The sequence below is a fragment of the Bactrocera oleae genome, chromosome 5 (genome assembly GCF_042242935.1).
Source record: "Bactrocera oleae isolate idBacOlea1 chromosome 5, idBacOlea1, whole genome shotgun sequence".
Classification (NCBI taxonomy): domain Eukaryota; kingdom Metazoa; phylum Arthropoda; class Insecta; order Diptera; family Tephritidae; genus Bactrocera; species Bactrocera oleae.
In genome coordinates this window covers 26,126,707-26,148,490 of record NC_091539.1, presented here as the reverse complement: position 1 = coordinate 26,148,490, position 21,784 = coordinate 26,126,707, and the positions used below count along the sequence as shown (strand labels likewise).

The following is a 21,784-nucleotide window of genomic DNA, read 5'->3' as shown; positions in this document are numbered from 1 at the left end:
ATGACCTTCGGCTGAGGTTTTGTTCCTATAAGAGTATTGAAAAACTCCAAAACAAAACCCAAAGTTCGGCATATTTGAAAAAAAATGCTGCTATTTACGCTTCAAATGAATGATATATGCTCGAAAAGATTTAAAAGGGCAGTAGCTTTCCAAGAAAGATCAGATTTCAGAAGATTGGAATAAAGGAATAACAATCCAGTTAAGCCATCTCTTTTCAAACCTCACGAATACAGCTATAAACACATTATTTGCGAGGCTAGGTACAAAAACTAATAAGATCCGGAGATTTATAAATGTAATCATTGTATGATTATGGAATAATTCAACTGCAAATTAGGCCTCAGTCACGGTGATTTCGTCATCGTTGTTAGTAAATTTCTTTCCAGTGAACATTCCTTGACTCCTTATTTGTTCGTCCATAATAGGAAACTGATGGGCCTTTAAATTATAACATTAGGTAAAGTAAAAAATTCGTTCGGTTTCGATTTAAGTCAAATATGCGCCGTTTTGTTCGTAAATTTGTTGCCGACGAGATGCTAACTTCATTATACCCCTCTCGTAGAAGACTGCTAACTTCATTATACCCCTCTCGTAGAAGACTGCGTCCCTATTGCCAAAAAACTCGGAGAGCCAATTTTCACAGGCCTCACTTGAGTCCAACTTCTCACCATTAAGCGCGTTCGTCATGGACAGGAAAAGATGGTAATCACTTGGTGCCAGGTCCGGACTATAAGGTGGGTGCATAAGAACATCCCATCCGAGCTCCAGGAGCTTCTGGCGAGTCACCAAAGACGTGTGTGGCCTGGCGTTGTCCTGATGGAACACAATTCGGCCTCTGTTAATCAAAGATGGCCTCTTCTGGATGAGTACTGCCTTCAAGCGGTCCAGTTGTTGGCAGTAGAAGTCCGAATTGAGCGTTTGGCCATAGGGGAGCAGCTCGCAGTAGATGATTCCTTGCTCATCCCACCAAACACACAGCAAAACCTTCCTGTGGCCGTCAATCAGGTCTTGGCCACCATCTGGGCCGCTTCCCCGAACTTTGACCACGACCGTTTGCGCTCGATGTTGTCATAAGTGACCCATTTTTCATCGCGTTAGTTCATGTTCTTTGCGTTAGTTCGTGTGACACCCAAACATCGAGCTCCTTTTTGAATCCAAGGTTATGCAAATGGTTCCAAACGGTTTTCTGGCTTATCTTTAGTTCCTCAGCAATTAAATAAGTGCCCACGTGACGGTCTGTTTCCACTATTTTCATGATTTTATCGCAATTTTCGACGACAGGCCTCCCGACGCGTGGTGCATCTTTGACATCGAAATTACCGGAACGGAACCTAGCAAATCACTTTTGTGCTACACGGTCGTTTACAGTATCGGGCCCATAAACTAAATTAGCGCTCACAACGAACTGAGTAAATCAATCGAAAAACTGTCAAAGACAAACTTTTAGCGCGAATAAACACGTTTTCAGCGCCGTATAGTATGACATGATGCGACACGTAACCCTAGTACTATGGACAATAACGCCATCTCTTAGATAAAAACCGAAGGAACTTTTTACTTGACCTAATATAATCTTAACACGGATAAAGAAACTTATCCACAAACGTAGATCAGTAACGGGTGTACCTCCTTCCCAACACTTGCTTGCAGACAGTCATAAAAATGTTTACTGTTCTGTTACCATGAGCTCAATAAAGATTTATAAACAAAATTTTATGCTAAAATGGCTGAAAGAAAGAATACAGAATCAAACAGTTTACTCGCATAATTTGAAATATATACATACATATGTACATAGCCACAGCATGGTATAGGTACATTAAATATTTGTATAATAAACTATTCAATACAATAAGAATATTATACGAGGTGTCTTCAGAAAATACCGGGAATTCTAAAATTTCGCGGCTTTCGAGTCCAATTTTAATTTTTTTTTTATATTGTGTTGCCATACATTAGGGTGGAGCGAAAATTTTTTTTTAAGTGTTAAAATAAATGTTGAGTCAAAACCCGTAACATTTGGTAATTTTTATATAAATGTAAAGAGTTTAAACAAAAAATAAATAGGGAAAGAAGATTTATAGTAAACTTAGAAAGAGATGGTTGGCATAAAAACATGGTAGCTGCACGTAACACATCAAACATTTATACGGATGGCTCGAAAATGCAAGTCGGAGTTGTCGCGGGGATATACTGTCCGGAGTTAGGCATAACACAATCTGTATATATCAAGCAGATTTTTTTACTATTGAAAAAGTCCTCCTATCCTCTAATGCATCTGCAGACAACTCCAGACTTAACATCTACATGGACAGCCAAGATCATCAAGGCTTTAACCTCGTTTCGCATATCGGCTAGAAGTGTCTTGGAAAGCAAGACAATAGTGGACAGTGTGGCTATATGGCTGTAATCTGAAAACGTTACTTTGAAAAACGTGACATTGATTAACCCATGCATTGTTTATACGACGTTTTGGACAGGAGCATGGCAAGGTAAATCAAATCGATAAACTGATCTACCTGGGTGCAAAACGGCAAAAATCATATGAAAAAGGTAGAACGGAAATATACCAAATTCCTACTATCATTCGATAGAAAGACTGTAGGCAAAGATAGGAATACTCACTGGTCACAGTCTAAGGCTGGCAGAACGAGAAGACTGCATGAAATGTCAAGAGCCAAGCACCAAGGAAACAATGAAGCATCTCTTGTGAATTTGTCCCGCATTGGCAAGGCTATATTTTAAGCATTTGGAGGCAACACGGCGTGAGACATTGGAAGATGTATTGTTAGTGAGGGCACTGGCACCTAAAAGTTGACTACTCCTCATGGACTACTCCAAAACTGGCCTATGCGTAGCTCAGTAGTCTTCCAGACTAACATAAGCTAACATACTTCTTAAAAACTATAAAACACCTTTATAAGATACTTTTGCGAAAGTATCAACGCAGCATACTCAATACATACGCAAAATTGTAACGATGACGTTGGCATAGCTGATATAGAGTTACCTCATTTTCAATCTTATGTAATATACACTTGAGTAAAAATTATGATTTCCTGATAAAACTTTGCGGATGTGTCCTTTGGCAATTTAGAAATGTTTATATTGGAGATGTGTACAATCGGGCCTCAACCAATATATAAAAATAATTTTACCGTAAAAATTGCACTACAAATCTGACTTCTTTTAGGCAAATTGCTTATCTAAGCAACTACTACACTAAATTGGTATAAAATATTTCTCTGACCTTGTTAAACTATAATCTTAATCGGGCTGAAATTAGAAATGATACTTATTCGTCGTCATAATTAACTCTAAACCTGATCTAGGCTCCATACACTGAATATGAATTATACAGAAGGGGCGCCGACGGACGTTGTTCCGTACACAGTTCTTTAATTTGTATATTTCAACCTCTTGTCATTGTTGCCAAGCGGTTTAGAAATTGCAAGCTTTTAAACGGCATAGGTGAATCTGAATTAATTTTAGAGGTAGGAATACAACTTAACCTTGAATTTTTGCTCTCAAAATTGTGCCTTCAAGAATGCTTTTTTTGACTAGTCTCCTAGTATTACACAATTTCGGAGCATTTAAATTTGGTAGAAAATTGCAGATGAGCCAGTAAATTGTAAAACTCTACAAGATAGTTGACAATTTCATCAGCATTAACAAAACAATTGACAATTAATTCGAACGTAATTTTATTACCACACACTAGTTGTTGTATTATGAAATTGATTGCACCATTAAATGATGATAATAACATGCATAATTAGTACAATTATGTCGCAAATCTGGAAAGATACTTTACTACGTACTCATATTAACTTATCTTTGATAGCCACCGTGATGCAACAATTTCTTGGGACTCGAATATATTGTGTATCTTCAAGAATTCAATTTTACCATTGCTAATATCTACAATAACAATTCTTCAGAGAATCCTGAAGTTTAAGGATATTTTTGAAATTAAACGAGCTTATTGAGAATAAGGCATAATTTATTGACACTTTGCCATAGGGCATATGTCGGGTAATACTTATCTGAAATCATCAGTCAGTAGCAATAACTGATACTTCAGGGACTTGTCAAGAGCTTGAATTGAATACTTCATTCTAGATAATAATTTTACATTTTCTCAAAACTACAATGCAATTTTGTTTTGTTCCGGATTTGTATGTATACTCAAAGGTCAGTTAAGTACTGAATACACAGTGGCTCCACCCACAAGTAAGGTGTCAACAATGACTGATGAAGTAATTGTCAATGCAATATGATTTTATAATGGCCGCAAGTATCAGTGAGAAGGTATTACCAGTAAACGTTGATTTGATCATATTTATTTCGTTGTCCAGCAGTAAAGAATCGTTGTTAATGATATCTGATGCTGAACGATACATTTTAATTATAATTATTTTTCTAATTTCTAATGTTGAAATTGCACTAAATTTACTAATAATTTTAATTTCAAATATTATTATAAAAACTATAATAAATATTTTGTTATGATTTATAGTAGTTAAATTATTAAAAAATTTTTTTTTAATTTTTTCATTTGTAATTGGTATTGCCAGTCATGTCAATTAGAGGTTAGTGTGATGGGATTACATACTGAATGAGGAGAGGAAAGCGACAAGATGTGTCTTAGGCATTGTTTAAAAAATATATTGATCCATTCACCGAAAAAATCAAGACATTTGAATCTTCATTGACCGGCCTGACTTAGCTAGAAGACAATAAGGCTTCAACTAAACAACTAGAACAAAGAGTCAGTGCAGTGGGGAACAAACTTAAACATGTTGGTAGTGAGTCAGTTACATCTGATTATTTAATATCGGAGATGATCCAGAGACAAAATAATGCAGATAAAATCATCATGGGTACTGAACGTCAAGCAGATGACCGTAGAAGGGTTGAAGGGATTCTACCGTAAGAACTCACGCATATAATGCCTCACATTAGGTTGAGACAACTTGGTAAGGCTGTTGAAGGTAAAATCCGTCCTCTTATACTTGATACACCCACGCCTCAAGATGCTAAAACGATTTTAAGGATTAAAACGACATTTAAGGGGCACATCTAGCGTGAAATTTTGAAAAATATATTTTTTTCATATATCGATAGTTTATACTTTTAGAAATAACATATAAAATCGATATCTCAAATAGTTTTTGAAAAATTTCACTGTGTATTTTTGAAACATGTACCCTGAAAATTTTTTTTTTTAATTCCCAAATATAAACGTTTTTTAGGCTGTCCCACTAGGAGTGCCCCTTAAATGACTTACGTGCTAAACTTAATAAGGCAACAAGAAGTGGTGAACAACCCAAAACTATTCGATTTATCAATAGTGTGCCTTAAAGTAAAATAGAAGCCAAGAAAGGAAGTGCTTACAATTGTATTATCAAAATGCAAGAGGTTTGAGAACTAAACTAAACAAGTTCCTAACTTCTATTGCAATCAACAATAGTTATATTTTGTCTGTTACGGTAACATAGCTGAATTACTCTACAACGAAATGCTCCTGCTGGGTTGTACCCAAAGAATACCATTCAGTACCTCAATGGTCCCACACTTGATCTTTGTTTCAGTACAGAGGTACACATTGACAAAGACAAAGCTATAATTAATGAACATGATTACCATCCATTAATAAATATCCAACTGAATCATAAGGCCAATTTAAAGCAGTATAATTCCATACTACTTGTTTAAAAATGCAAATTACCACGAACTAAACAGATTAACAGGATCGATATCTATAGGCTCCAATCAGTCGATGAAAAATTCTTTTATGAAATAGTCTACGAAAGTATTTCGCAATTTGTACCCATTTATACAAATAAAAGTCATGATTTCTCTTGCTAGCTCTACCTAAAGCATAAAATTAAACTTAAGAATAAGACACATGCCGATTATAAGAAGAAGCGTGCCAAGGCAACATATAAGTAATTCAGAGAATTAAGACACGAATGTAAGAAAGTCAGCACCGAATGCTATGATACATAGTTATGCAAAGTCGAAAACCTAATCCAGACTGATTCTTCACCGTTTAAAAAGCTCGTTAATAATAAGAAACGCAATATCCTAGATATCCCATCCACGATGAAATGGAACGATAACACAGCTAGCAACGGGGAAGAAGTAAGCTCACTTTTTGCATCATACTTTGAAAGTATTTATTAACTCAGACGTCAACACTGCACCTCTACCCCATGCTGACAGAGAACACAATGTTGTGGAAAAGAATCTTATGACACTGGCTGTTCAAATATCTTTGAACATGCTTATCATATATTTATATGCTGAGGTAGCACAAAACGTACATACTCGTATAGACATAAACAAATATAAAAGTATATGCATTTATATTGCAATAAGCATGCATACATAAATAAATGTATGGACTGATTCAAGAAGAAGATAAGAAACATGTAAGAACAAATACAGTCCACTAATCTTAAATATGTATGTTCAAATATATTTAACAGACATAGATACATAAACAAACATACAAGGTGCGTTCCAAAGTAAACAGGACTTTTAAAAAAAAAGACAGAACAAATGGTTTTATCGGCAAAATCAATTAATTTTATTTATATAGTCTCCTTTTCGCTTTCCTTTCATCGGCAAATGCATTTTTCCGAAAAGGTAGATGTCGCACGATGCCATATCAGGTGAATGCGGGGAGTGGTTGATTGTTAAAATGTGATTTTTGGTCAAATAATCGGCTACAAGCGTCGATCGATGAGACGGGTATTGTCCACAAAGATAGATAATCGGCCACAAGCGTCGCTCGATGAGACGGCCGTTGCCACGACAGTCGGGTCTACGTAACTGGAACGGACCCGGATTTATTCCGGCCAAGGACTGTCAACTCGGTAGAATTCTGCCGCTACAACAACAACATCGATGAGACGGCGCATTATCGTGCAACAAAACTCCAAGGTAGAATATCGCATTAATGTTTTGGCCGGGTGGAACAAATTCTTTGTGGACAATACCCTTGGAATCATAAAAACAAATCAACATTGGCGTCATTTTTGACTTCTCCAGGCGCAATTTTTTGGGTTTCGGCTCATTTCTCATTTATGTCCTCACGACCACTTTGAAAACGTTGAAACCACTCGTGCACTCTGCTACGGGATAAGCAATCATCGCCATAAACTTGTTTCATCAATTAAAACGTTTCGGTAAAAGTTTTACCAATTTTAAAACAAAATTTAATGTTGGCTCTTTGTTCGAAGCTCATTTTTGCACCGATGACAAAAACATACTGACACTTAAAATGGAATAACTTCACTTCCAATAGATGAAATGTCATGAAATTTTTACTGGAAGTCGATAAAGGATAGCAGATTCTAACGCACTAGTCGACATATAGATGGCGCCACTAGAGTTTACTTTGTTACTTTTTTACTGTTTACTTTGGAACGCACCTTGTATATGCAGTTATATGCAACACGCATACCTTTATATGAGGCACGAATGCATTTATATGCAATACGCATGCACTCAACAATTAAAAATACAAACATATTTAATTAGGTTAAGATGTATTCATATGATAACTTGTTGACCTAAGTATATGTTTAGGCAATTGATTACAAGTGCACATGTGCACATACATATATTATATAAGCCAAGAATTTAGTAAAATAAAACCAGAATAATAATATTCTCAACTCAAGAAAGTATTTTTCTGTCCCCCACCAGCGGTAAGACATTTAGAAACTTTAGTGAGTTCAACCACTGACAGTTACGTTTGATGAAGTTTCTAAATTTCTTTCAACATTACCAAAGGAGCCGGACTCCTCAGGTGTTGTGCGGCAAATCTCTGTGAACAAATTACACACTTATTTTACATATCACTGCAGCTCAGCGCTTTCCCCTCAACGTGGAAGTTGTCCTACATATGCCCTATTCATAAAATGAGATCAAGTTTTGACGTAAATAACTGTAGACCCGTCAGTAATCAATTGCTAAATGATTCAAAAAAGTTATTCTACCACACACCCCTACCTTTAAAGGGATTATATCAACTCGGCAACACGGATTCATCAGCGGCAGATCTACAATAATGAATTTATACGACTAAATGAACTACATCTCGGGGGTTCACGCACTATACACCGACTTCAATAAGGCGTTTGACATGGTAGACCACAACTCCGTCGAATACAAAGTCAGCTCGTTATTCAACATAGCTAAATACCTAAATTCGGAATATCTGCTTTATGCGGATGACATGAAGATACTTAGAGCGATAAGGAGTGATTTAAAAAAAATCCCACCTACTCCAAAAGGCATCAACATGTTGCATGACTGGTGTACAAGAAACAGGCTAAGGCTTAACATCAACAAGTGCGCAATCATGTCGGTCTCCAGCAATCGTCAATTGCGTTGTGCTAACCATCTTATTGGGGACTACCGTCTAGCATGTTTATCGAGCATAAAGGACCTTGGAGTAATCTTTGACCTTGGTGTCGTTCTCATATGACGTCACTAAAATAGTCTCACAAGCTTACAAAACGTTGGGATACATATTGAAAGCTGGGACAGATTTCAAGAATAATAGGTCACTTTTACAGTTGTAATACGCACTAGAAAGACCGATTCTTGAATACTGCTCCACAATTTGATCCAGCTGCTCATATGTGCTTGTACACAATATCGAAAAAAAATAGTATACAAGCTATGTAAATACATTGCATATCGTAAGAGAGCGTGCAACATAGATCAAGTTTAGCAGACTATCTGCGTGGATTTTTTATAAAATTATTAATGATCACATCAACTCATCAAATCTTAAAATAATGGGTCTTAGAAAAATGGGAATGGGTCTGGTTTTAGCAATTCTAGACCGGGTTTGAGGCAGCAGATTATTTGATACTCTCAAATCTATGAAAAAATATGTGTGCAATGGTCCAAGAAACAGAATTTTAATAATTATCGTTATGAACTTTATTTTTTCGATTATTCACCAATGTCATAAATATTACAAACTTTAGCCAATGTTTTTAACTTTATTTTAACCAGTGTCATTTTATTTGAAATAATGAACATAGTTATGTTAATATTTATGTGTATTGCCGATTGGCGTTTTGTTTTTTTGATGAAATAAAATAAAATAAAACTTAAAAGCGTTTCCCCCCATCAGTCCACTACTGCACTGATCCTTTTGAATTATTTTACAGTATTTCTCTGAGTAATTTACGGGGCAAGGCCAGGGAGCTATTTTTAAATTTATTCATTTTTATTTTACAAAAACAGGTAAGCAGGTTAAATCTTTTTGACAATATATTAAACATCGTCCCTAGTTGGTTTAGCACCTATTGTTGTTGCTGTAACGGTTACCTAGTCCCCGCTTGGGTGATAAGTCATAGGTTGGTTGTCGTCAAGGTCATCTAACTGGAGGGCAAGGAATCCATAGGGAAAGGGTGCAGATTAGTGGGGTTTATTGGGCATGCAAAGAGGTGGTTAGTATCATGCGGAGCCTCATTTCACGCAGGACATATGTTTGGAATGTCGGGTCTATTCTGGATAAGAAAGAGTTTAACCTGCTAACAATATCCAAAACGAAGTTGCGCGAGGGTCACTATGGATTTGCAAGGCAACTCGAGCTCTATGTCTGTTAAGGGTGGTGGTTTGACAACTAGTACGCCATTCACTAAGAGTGAGTCGGTGAAGGTGTTAATGGCTCCACTGTAAATGGCGGTCAGTGCTTGTCTAAAGTTCGTTTCGTCCGAAGTCTGGTCGGCGTACTGTCTAATGCCGTCGACGTAATCAAGAAGGGACCTCTTGATGTTCCTAGGAGGCGGTTCCTCTTCAAGCAGACGACTGCGGGGGTGATTTTTGCGAAAACATCCCAGCAGAAACTGCTTAGAGAGAAGCCCGGTATGTTCCTTAACCGGAAGCATACGGGCTTCACTGAGGTGTATTTGTTCGATTGGGGACATCAAGAGGCATCCCGTGATAGTCCGGAGTGCAGTGTTCTGACAGGTCTGAAGCTTCTTCGTCTGCGTTGCACTACATCCTGGCGACCATATTGGTGCAGCATAATATAAGACCGGCCGCCTGATTGCCAAAAGAGCTGCCGGCAAGCGATTTGAGGATTTTGTTGCGGCTCTGTACTTTGGCAGTTATCGCGGTCGTATGAGGAGTGAAGGAGCACAGACTGTCCAATGTAACGCCTAAAATTTTAGGGTTATTGACTGTCGGAATTTTTGTGCCATCAACTGAAATGTTCAGATCCAGTCTGCATTCCTTCGTCCAGTTTGTGAATATGGTCGCTGTGGATTTAGTGGGGGAGAGTGTCAGACTCCCTGCAGAGAAGAAGCGAGGAAGGTCGGAGAGGTAGCTGTTTACTTTTGAACACATGCTATCGATTCCATTGCCCGACGGCAATATCGTGCAGTCATCAGCGTAGGACTCACGGAAATTCCTGCAGATGGTTGGTTAAGTTTCGAAATGTAGAAATTAAAAAGTAGTGGGCTGAAGACACCTTGCGTAACTCCCTGTTTAATTCTTCTAAGTTTGGAGTTTTGACCTCGAAACAGTACGGATGAATACCGACCGCTCAGGTAGTTCATAGTCCATCGCTTCAGCTCTGGAGGGAGCAATGATTGTTCTAGGTCCTAAAGTAGCGTTGTGTGATTGACTGTGTCAAAAGCTTTTGACAAGTATAACGCTACGAGGATCGTCTACTCGCAGAGTGGCTTCTGGTTTAGGCTATGAACTATCTGGGAATTTATGACGCTAAGTGATGTGGTGGTGCTGTGCAATTTTTGGAAGCCATGCTGATGGTCTGCTAGACTCAGGTGGTGAGTGCATATTGGGTGTAGCAAGGCCTCAAGTGTCTTCACTACTGGGGAAAGGAGAGTTATCGAATGATAAGACTCCCCTTTGTTGGCGAGTTTCCCAGGTTTAAGTAGTAAGACCACTCTTTCGACTTTACACACATCGGGTATTTGAAGAGTGGCCATCGACAATTTGAGGACCTTGGTGAGGTAGCTTACTCCCGTCGAGCCCAGATGTTTTAGCAACAGCATGCTTATTCCGTCAGGGCCTATGGATTTAGACGATTTAGGCTTTTTGATGACACTCTCAACCTCCCCATCTGTGAAGTAAGTGGTGCGCAATCTTTTGGCATTTTGCGCAGCCGTCGGGTAACACATCGTTTGGCCTTGTCAGTCCAACCGTGCAGTGTAAACTGCCGGCTAAAATAGCTCGCGCACTTCTTCGGGTCCGAGGAGGCATGACCATCGAATTGAATTTCAACCCGGTCGTCATGTCTCTTCGGATTAGACAAGGCCTTGACAGTAGTCCAAAGCTTACTTAAATTGGTGGAGAGATTGCAGGACTTCAGGTGCTCTATCCATTTTGTCCGCTTATGTTGATTTACCATTTGCCAATCTCCAAATTAAGATCTCTTATTCGAGGATCACAGGGATCGGCATGGCGTGAGGTGTCGCGCTCGTTTGCTAACACAGCTGCTTCGGCTGGGAAATTAAGGCGGAGTCTGCGATTCTTCCAGCCGGTATGAAGCAAGTAGCAGGTATCTCCTTGCGGTATTGACGCTCGCCAACAATGACGTCCGTAGGAATGGGTAGTGCGTTGAAGGTGCTCTCGGTAAATTCTGTGAAGCCGACCCAGTTAGTTTTCTAAAAGTTGATGAAGGTGCGGTTGTCCACAGAAATAAAGTCGGGAGGTTTCTCGATCGAGATAATTATGGACAGATGTTTTGATGCGAGAGTTAGCATAGGTCGCCAGGTTACGCTATTTATCAGACCACCGCTAGCGATGGTAATATCTGGCGAGCTATTACAGGCACCCATAATTCGGCATTCATTGTTCCGGATGTCGAATCGTCAATCTGTTCCACCAGCTCCATCCCCCTAGGATCGTTTGACAGGCAGGAGTGCTAAAGATCGTGGTGCGCGTTAAAGTCACCTAGCACCAAACGGTTTTCACCACTAAGTAGCGCACCTATATTCTGGTGATATCCTGTTGGTCAACATGTAACTGGGGGGATGTATATATTAAATTTACAGCTATACCCTGACATTCAAGGGTAGTGTTCGTGCGGTCGATGTCAACATCGATTGGACGATATTGCACGGTGTTGTGCAGTATGAAGGCTAGGACTCCGCCTTTATCTCGCTCGCGATCCTTGCGTAAAGCGGCTGTTGAACTTGGTTTCTTGGACCGCAGCTATCGATACGCGTTCCCGGCTTGTGGTGTTGTTTGGCGACGCCACTATATGGGATTGCGGGGGCAGACTCCTACAGCACGGAGCAACATACGACGCACTCCACTCACGTGTGGTACCCAGACCAGAACACGACAGAAAGTGACACCAGCCAGCACAAGAATTGCACTGATGTGACGTTCCGGGGTATTACGGTCTGACAGACGGCGTCAAGGCTGGTGACGCAGTATTGCGTCGGGAGCATGGGTTAACGTTACTCGTGGTCCACTCCCTATGGGACTTAAGGTTTGTGCAGCTCTTAAGATGGCTCATCCATTGCATGTGTTACACCTAACCGAGGTGGAGTTTGGATGGAACCTTCTTGCACAAATGCCTCAGAAGAGTTCCTCAGGGCCCGGGTTGGACTCAATGCCAGCACGGGTCAGGAGGATACGGAGCAACTTTGCATGCCCAACAAACCCAGCTCATCTAACACCCTTTTCCCTATGGTCCGACCACGTCGAAACATCTTGTTTCTTGGGCCTCCCGTTAGATGACCTCGACTACAACCAAACTATTACTTATCATCCAAGAAGGGACTATATAACCGTTACAACAACAACAACATCTCGCTAGCGATCGTTACGTAGCACGTTGAAACCAGCATATCTCAAAAGGCTTGGATTCATCAGACTGGGAGTCATGATACTTAGTTGCGCTCCGTCGGACCGTAGGGGTTCCTTGTTTGCACTCGGCGCAACGTTGCGCGAACTAGGTGCATTTTGCACGGCCGTAGAGATTACCATCGCAGTAGTACGTTGGCAGCATGGCGCCACATAACGTGTGGACCACTCCTTATGTCTTAAGGACTAAACAGGTTTTAAGCTGGCACCATTGCATGAATTACATCTAACAGAGGGAGAATTATGGTAGAGCCTTCTGGTGCAAACGCAGCAGAAACATTATCGAGCCCGGGTTCAACTCAATGCCAGCACCGATCAGGAGGATACGGAGCAACCCTGCTGCTAGGCGTTGCTGTAAAAATAATGACAGTATTATTACTTCCCGATTCAAACAGGGTATCGTAGCACCGACTTTTGCGCGAGTTGAGTTCTTTTGTGTCAAACCCCTTTCTGCACTAGCGACCTTCGGCGTGCTTAAAAAAAATAACCTTGGTTTTTTAAACACCGGGGTGTTCATAGTTCTTTCGCCTTGAACTTCGTTTTGTATTGGCGACCTTCGACCGCGCCTCAAAAAGATCAGCCTTGTCGGTCCAACACCGGAATGTCCATAGTTCTTTTTCGTCGAATTCCTTTCTGCAGTGTGGAACTGGTATTTGTCATAAATGTAAGCACACAAATCTCTTGAAACTGTTAATGTGCCAAGTAATTTTTAAAGTATATTTATTCTCTTAAAAAAGCACAATAAATCTATATTTTCGAAATATTTCACTAAGTACATATATAAATTGAAAAATGTGAACAAAGAATCCCGCGGGGTTATTTTTTTTAAGCGCGGCCGAAGGCAGCCAATGCACCGTTCCCACGACAGTCGGGTCTACGTAACCGGAACGGACCCGGATTTATTCCGGCCAGGGCTGTCAACTAGGCAGAATTCTGTCGCTACAACAACAACAACAACAGCAGCCAATGCATAAGGTAAATCTCACCACAAAAAAAAGTAATGTTAAAGGGGATATGGTAACACTTATTACTTGTCAACCCCTTTTATTATGCATATAACGAAAATTATGTAAAAAATACAATGCTTATTTAAAGCAAATATAATATTAAAATACTTAATATAAATTGAATAAGTAGAAACAATGTAGTGTTAGTGAATTATATGATAAGAGTATCATTTAGGTCCTCAATAATTTATGTATTCTTTTAGATAAATATATATTTAACACACTTTGCACATGTTTTTTAAGTAACTTAGTTATTGTAGCAGCAGAATTCTGTAGAATTCCGATCGCTTAGCTGTAATTACACGTTCAAAGACATTCTCTTGTGAAAAAAAATGCTGATGAAATGTAGCAGTCACAATTTCTTTTACGTCGCAATCTGATGGTATGGACGAATAGAAGAGATCGCCGAAGTCCTTTCGGCACTGGAGGCCTTTGGCTCAGCTTAAAAAACATAACCCTGGTCGGTCCAACACCGGCGTATCCATAATTCTTTTGCGTGCTGAAATGAGTTCGACGCGAATGAAATATGAACACCCCGGTTTTATACCGACCAGGGTTAATTTTTTTAAGTGCGGCCAATGGGCGCCAGTGCAGAAAGGATGTGTGTAATTTTTTGTAAAAATTAATTTTTTTAAATTTATTTTCGATGCCTCCTCGTTGGGGGACCTAAACTATACATTTACCAATTATACAACAGGAAAATTAGCTATAAATCGAGAAATTGCAAGGTTCGGCTTTATTATACAATCCCACGATTATGGTTAGATATAGGAGATTCTCCAGATCACGTATATATATATTTATTGCTGCCGGAAACTTATATTTTTCGAGATATTATCATTTTAAGTTGAAAATTTTATCTTACAATTTCTCTATTTATAGTTATTTTTTCTTTCATATTATGCACTTACATTACACTACATTGTTTTTACATATTTATTTTAAATTAATTATTTGAATATTTGCTTTAAATAAACATTTTATTTTATACAATTTTTGTTATATGCACAATAAAAAATGGGTTCCATATTGACAGATAATAAGTGTTGCCATATCTATTTTATATATATATATTTTGCAAACGAATTAAAATGAATAATAGAGGATTATACACCAAATACATGAACCATAATTTTAATCATTCCCTTCTCTTGATCAACCGTGGTATTAGATTGGCAAGTGATATTTTTTGAAGCGCAGCCGAAGGCCGCTAATGCAGAAAGAAATAGGACACGAACAGGAGAACGACCACCACGGTGTTGGATCGCCTAGGGTTACTTTTTAGAAGCGCGCCCGAAGGCCGCCAAAGCAAATAGGCATAAAATAGTTATGTTAAAGAGGGTTGTTGTTGTTGTTGTTGTAGCGGCAGAATTCTACCGAGTTGACAGTCCTTGGCCGGAATAAATCCGGGTCCGTTCCGGTTACGTAGATCCGACTGTCGTGGGAACGGGTTACAGAGGGTATATCACTCTCTTCAAATTTAATTTTCTATAACGAATTATAACATATATTGTTACATTTGTTTTGATAGCTTTCATTCATTTGGATATGGCAACACTTATTTTCTGTCAGTATGGAACCCATTTGTTATTGTGCATATAACAAAAATTATGTTAAAATAAAATGCTAGTTTAAAGCGAATATTAAATTAATTAATATAAAATAAATATTTAGAAACATTGTAGTGAAGTGTTAATGTATAATAAGTGCATAATATAAAAGAATAGGTAATTGTAAGATAAAATTTTCAACTTAAAATGCAAATATCTCGTAAACTATAAGTTTCCGGCGGCAATAATTATATATATTCGTGATCTAAAGAATATCCTCTATCCAACTATACCCCTTCTCTTAACCCTGAAAGCGTGGGATGGTATATTAAAGTTTTCCTGCTTTTAACCACGAATTCGGGGATTCTTATTCTTTAAATTATATACCAGGTATGATATTTAATTTTGAAGATAGTTTTCATTAAACATTTTGTACGAGCACTTCGATTTATAAGCCTTTTATTTATATTTTTTTCTCTGTAGAAAATAAGACCACTTTCGTTATAATCATAACATTAATTCAGAACTTATTAACTTTATAAGAATGTGGTTGATTAAGAATTTGATATGCACCACTAACCTTTTTAGAAATTCGGTTTAAAGAAAAACTAGATTGCATTGGCACATTAAGATATCCGGATAGAACAGGAACTTCGAAATCCATTTTTCCTTCCATATTTTAAAACTATACATAGAATATTAATAAATTCATAGATTTTTTTATACTTCTTGAATATATTATTAAGATACTTAAAAATGAAAACAAATTTAATATGAAAATACATATGTAATGTTCATCTGAAGATGGGGTATAATTGTGTATCGATTAAGAAGCTTTATATCGATTGCTAAAACGAGAATTACGCTGCTGCTACACGTTCAAAAACTTGCTTCAGGTTAATACCAAAACTATTCGACTAAACTGACTAACAGCCATGTAGTAGGCTAAAAGCAACTTGATAAGCAATAGTTTCTATATGCCGACGTCATTAAAACCGCTTCAAATTATTGAAAATTTCGCATGAAATAATTAATATAACGGATTGAAATACGTATATATTAATATCAATCCATGAATTAAACAATATATTCATATTTCCCACAGTTGCAGGACATTTGTTTGCTCTTAAAGAAAGCGTTGCATACAAAACATGTAAGTTATAATATATGTTATTATTTGGTAATATTCTTTTGTTTATGTTATTATATATTCCACTCATTACAGAAATGATACTCTAAATAAGTAAAGCTATTGACGCTTTTTTGAATATTAGGTACTTATCTCAGATATATATTAAACTAAAATTAAGATGGGAGTGTTAAGTAATAATAATAAAGTGACCAACTCGGATGATAGAACAAAATCGAACCAACGATAATATGCCAGATGCAATTAGACAGCGCATTTGTGTTGCCAGAATGTTCTAGAGAAGAAGTTTTGTTAAAGATCTACTATAAGGGCTGCCATGGCAGGAACCTTACCATGGTGCAGGGGCTTTGGTCGCAAGGCATTCTCGGCACCTCCCAACCGGGGTGAGATGTGCTGCCTAGCACCTCTCACACAGGTTGTCAGAAGATGCATGCGTGCGACAACCAAGAGCTGCCACCTCCTAATCCAGGGTGTTATGCGACTCCCGTGCCCATTTGATGATTTGCAGCCAGAAGATAAATTCGGCTTTATTTCAAAGGAGCCTTCCCAAAACTGGGCCGCATTGGGAAGTAACGCTGGCCTAACCGCGTCATGCGGCTTTGGCGCGGTGGAATTTTGCGCGCCCCTTACAAAACGTTGACCGGACGCCACGTCCAGCCCGTGATCGTAAGAACAAGATGAATAACAACAAACAAACATCTACCAACAAGGCAACAACAACAGCGAACGGACAAGGCCAAGGCCAATAAAACAAGCACCGGTGCCGGTAAGGGAGGTTCAGGGGCTAAACAGAAGTTCAGCTTCCTGGACGCCCTGTCGCCAGAAAAGCGGGCGTTGTTCAAGAAGCGTGGAAGGGACGATGACGACGACATGCCCTCATGCAGCGGCGCTCAGCAGGCGAAATTGACTGCGGCCGGCGCTTATAAAGCGAACCTCATCGAGTCTCCCTCGAGCAGGATCACCTGCTCGGACTCGGATGACTCACAACGGGCATCTAGCGTGGGGGCTCGCAAACCAAAACGGAAGAGGGGAGGCAGACTACACCCTCTACAATCAACTGGGAGTCCAGGCGGTCAGGATGATCCCAGGAGGAGAGGCATGAGTGGTGCCAGCCTTAAGTGATACCTGAGGCACCTTAAGGGGGAAGAACTCCGGAGGAAGCCGAAAAGTTGGCGCGTAAGATGGTGAGGGGAAACAATGCCTCCCCTGCCTCGGAGAAGCGGAAGGGTGGCAATACTGTGACCAGCAGTAAACGGAATAGCGGTAATCGAAGCCAACGCCCGGTTAACGCAACTTGGGCCGCAAGGCAGGGTTGTGAAAGGGCAGCGCCTTCGACCACCCAAGCCGCGAAGCGCAAAAGTCGAAATAAGTCTTAAAGAAGATTCCATGGGCAAAAACGGCATATCGAGCAAAATTAACGCATGCACCGAAGAACTAAAGGTAAATCATCAAAACAAGGCTAAACAACCTTTGAAATACTCATCCATGTTTGATAAAGACGATTCCAAACCAGGAAGAACCAAATTTGTGAAACATTTTATTAACAATTCGCCAGGCTCTTCGAAGCGTTCCTTTACAAAACATAAAGTTGTAAGCCAGACCATACGTTATATGACCGAAAGCGGCGTAATCGAACCATCAGCGAGTCCATTGGTTCAGACGTAGTATTTGTAAAGAAAAAAGATCGAAACATGAGGTTTTGTGTGGACTATAAAAGGTTGAATGATGAAACAAAGTACCACAGTTAACCTCTACCCAGAATCGATGACACTCTGGACTCGTTATCAGGCACAAAATGGTTCTTAACACTTGATTTAAAAAGTGGTTATTGGCAAGTGGAGGTAAACGAAGAAGACAAAGAAAAGACGGCTTTCAGCGTTGGAGATGGTCTATGAAAATTCACCGTAATGCCCTTTAGATTTTGTAACGCTCCTGCTACTTTTGAGAGACTTATGGACCAGGTATTAAAAGGATTATACAGAAAAACCTGTTTGGTACAATTTCGATGAACACCTTTATGCCCTAAAGTGGCAACGGAGGGCATTTGCACAGACAATGAAAAGACAGAGGCAGTAAACGATTGACTACTAAAAATTTACATGTATTGCGGAGTTTCCTTGGACTGTGCACTTATTATGGACGATTTTTGCCTCCATGAACTCACGAAATATAACAAAGTTTTTGATTGGAATAGGGAACAGGAGCTTTCCAAATTCCAAAGAAACGATTAAGAATTACGCCAATGTTAGCATATCGTAGTGGGTTTGCAGTAGGAGGCGTTCTATCGCAAGTCATTGATGGGCAGAGAGACATTATTGTGTTACTCGGAGTTAATTACTGGCGTTGGTGAAGTGCATCAAACATTTTCATAAGTACCTTTACGGCCAGCAATTTCGGGTGAGGATAGATCATGCAACATTCAATTGGCTTGTACATTTTAAGAACCCAGAAAGACAGTTTACACGGTGAATTGAGAGACTCCAAAGTTACCACTTCTTTAAAGAACATCGCAAAGATCAGTCATGGAAATGCTGATGCCATGTCTCGCCGTCCATGTAATTTGGAATGCAGACATTGTTTAAAGGCTGAGACTAAAAAAGTCTTTATAGATGTCCGATTAATTCCTATAACATCAGACTGGGATCCGGAGGAGCTACGGAAATGTCAGCAAGAAGATCCAGATTTGAAAAGGGTAATACACGGATTGGAGATTAATAAACGTCCAACGGGCACAATAGAATAGCTTAAAGTTAGTGTCTGGCTGCTTGCATCGAGCTCTGATGATTGTTCCGAAAGTAAGAATTCCCGAAGTTCTCAACGAGCTGCACAACGGTCCAAGTGGAGGATACATGGGTATTTCTAAAACCTTGGAGAAATTAAAAGAAATATTTAATTGGGTTGATTGTCGTCAATCAGTTACGGAGTGAATCGCCAATTGTGTCGAGTGCATCTCTGCTAAAAAGTCGCGGTCCAGGAGACATTGTCAGATGAAGCAGTAAAATTCGGAAGCGCCGTTTGAGCGAATTGCCGAGGATGTAGCTGGCTTTTGGTAGTCATGGACTATTTCAGCAAATGGCCAGAGGTATACACAATTACTAACTAAGAATTACATAGAATTACATTCTGACCAAGGGAGAAATTTTGACGATGGCATGGTAGAACGATTAAATCGAACTTTTGAAGAATATTTGCTGTACATGAAACAACAGGGCAGACTCCAGCAAGGGTGATTTTTGGTAATGATCTTCGATAACCGATTGATTTAAAATTTGATATTAACGCTAACGGAGGAAGGAATGCTAAGGAAGTCAATAGTATCCTAGAAGACGTGTTGAGGGATACACGTGCTATGGTGAGACAGCGCACCAAAATTTGAGCGATAAAATTAAAGCAAAATATGAAAATAAGTGAACTCTGAGTGTTTCATTGAAGACGATTGAGTATTGTTACATAACCCACAACGAAAGAAAGGGTTATCTCCCAAATTACAGCGTAATTGGGAAGGACCATACGAGGTTATTAAACGACTCAATGATGTAGTGTATCGCATACAGACCATTGGAAGACCAAGGAATAAAATGAAGGTGGTTCATCTGGAATGGCTTGCAGCGTTTGGTACCGCAAATATGTCTAATCGGGACGATCAAACTTAGGTAGAGGGCAGTGTGGCGAACACGAATACCAGAACAAATCAGAATCGACGATAAACTGCCAGAAGCAACTAGACAACGAATTCGTAGTTGCCAGAATGTACTAGTAGCGAACTTGTGTTAAAAATTTACTAAATAAGGGCTGCCGGATTGTGCAGCAGGGACAGAGCAATTGAGATATAAGTAAGAAGAAAACCCGAATAACGAGCAATAAGTGTTAAGTTGTTGGAATTAGATATAAAGATAATGTATAGCATTAAATTGGGACTTTTGTTTAACAATCCAGTGATCGAACTCAAGAGTGTGTTACAAGGTAGACGATTTATCGAGAAATCCGTTACATAACAATGTTACATGTTAGTATTTGCCAATGTGTGATTTAACAACCCTTAAGCCCTGGGTGGAATGAAATGACAATTAATAAAATCAGAGGAACAATATTTATAGATTTCATTTAACGTTTCATTCTTGAATAAGACTTGTTTGAGGTCTTTTAAATGGTTACATGCGTCCACAAAATTGGTAGCATTGTCGCAAAAGATATCACATTCGCTTCAATGCATTTAGGAATGCGTTTGTTGATCGATCGGTGACCACCTCGATGAGCACCGCTTTAGTTAGAATTCGAAGATACGTGTTTATCGGTAAACAAAAGTCGATTCCGAAGCGTTGAAATGGGCGTGCAGGTGTAAGGCGTGTAGCTGGTAGTAGGCTCATTACCTGTTGTAACAGCACCGGCTTGTAACGAACACAATGTACGCAGGAACGAACCATACGACGAACAATATCTCTAGCGTTAAAAATCCAAACTTCTAATCTAATAAGGGCAACCAATGAACTTGGGCCTGCGTGAAAATTTCGTAAATGTAGGTATCAAACGTGCTTTAGTACAAATTGAGAATCGCTTGGAGTTTGGTATGTCTGCATAATCCAGACATCCACCCACCTTTACAAACTTAAAACCGTTTATGTTATCCAGGAAAAAAAACTTCAAGTTACTTTTTATAGCTTGGTTTTTGCGAAGCAATTTAATGTCGTTTGAAATAAGTATTTTGTTGATGAATATTGAAGATAATGTAACATGATGCGCGTCATAGTTCAGGAGATGGCGATATGGTGGTTACCGCAAGCTTTTGTCTGCATTTATAATTGAACCGAAAAAGCCAGGCGATGAGGCACAGGCAATGAAAATAGGAGCTTATGCCATCAATGACATCGATCAAGTAATGTGGCTCTTTAACTACAACAAATGTGTTTTTGCGTTTCTCTACGTTCACAATGTCCATGGCTAGCTCGATATCGCGTTTTAGTGTGTTTTCCAGTAAAAGCTTAGGGCCAGAAAGCCATAGCGAACATTTCAGCTCAGCAGCAGGGCAGCCTCGAGATACAAGTTAAGCTAAATTCTCCTTAGAAGGCGCATACCTCCATTGTCCACTGGCTGTCAGTTCCTGTAGGTCAGATACCCTGTTGCCTACGAACGTTGACAGCGTAACAGAGTGTTGTTTTAACCAATGTAGAAATAATTGCGAGTCAGTCCAAAAGAAAGTAGTT

At 39.2% G+C, this 21,784-nt stretch overlaps 1 protein-coding gene across 1 annotated transcript in view; it reads right to left on the bottom strand.

The window, feature by feature from the left end:
• Dok (docking protein homolog) overlaps window positions 1–16,233 on the bottom strand; it is a 38,443-nt gene extending 22,210 nt beyond the window's left edge. Inside the window, exon 1 of the mRNA XM_014243207.3 lies at window positions 16,014–16,233. Coding sequence (XP_014098682.2) covers window positions 16,014–16,109 — 96 coding nt within the window. The 5' untranslated portion in view covers window positions 16,110–16,233. The remainder of the gene's footprint in view (window positions 1–16,013) is intronic.
• Window positions 16,234–21,784: the final 5,551 nt, after the last annotated feature.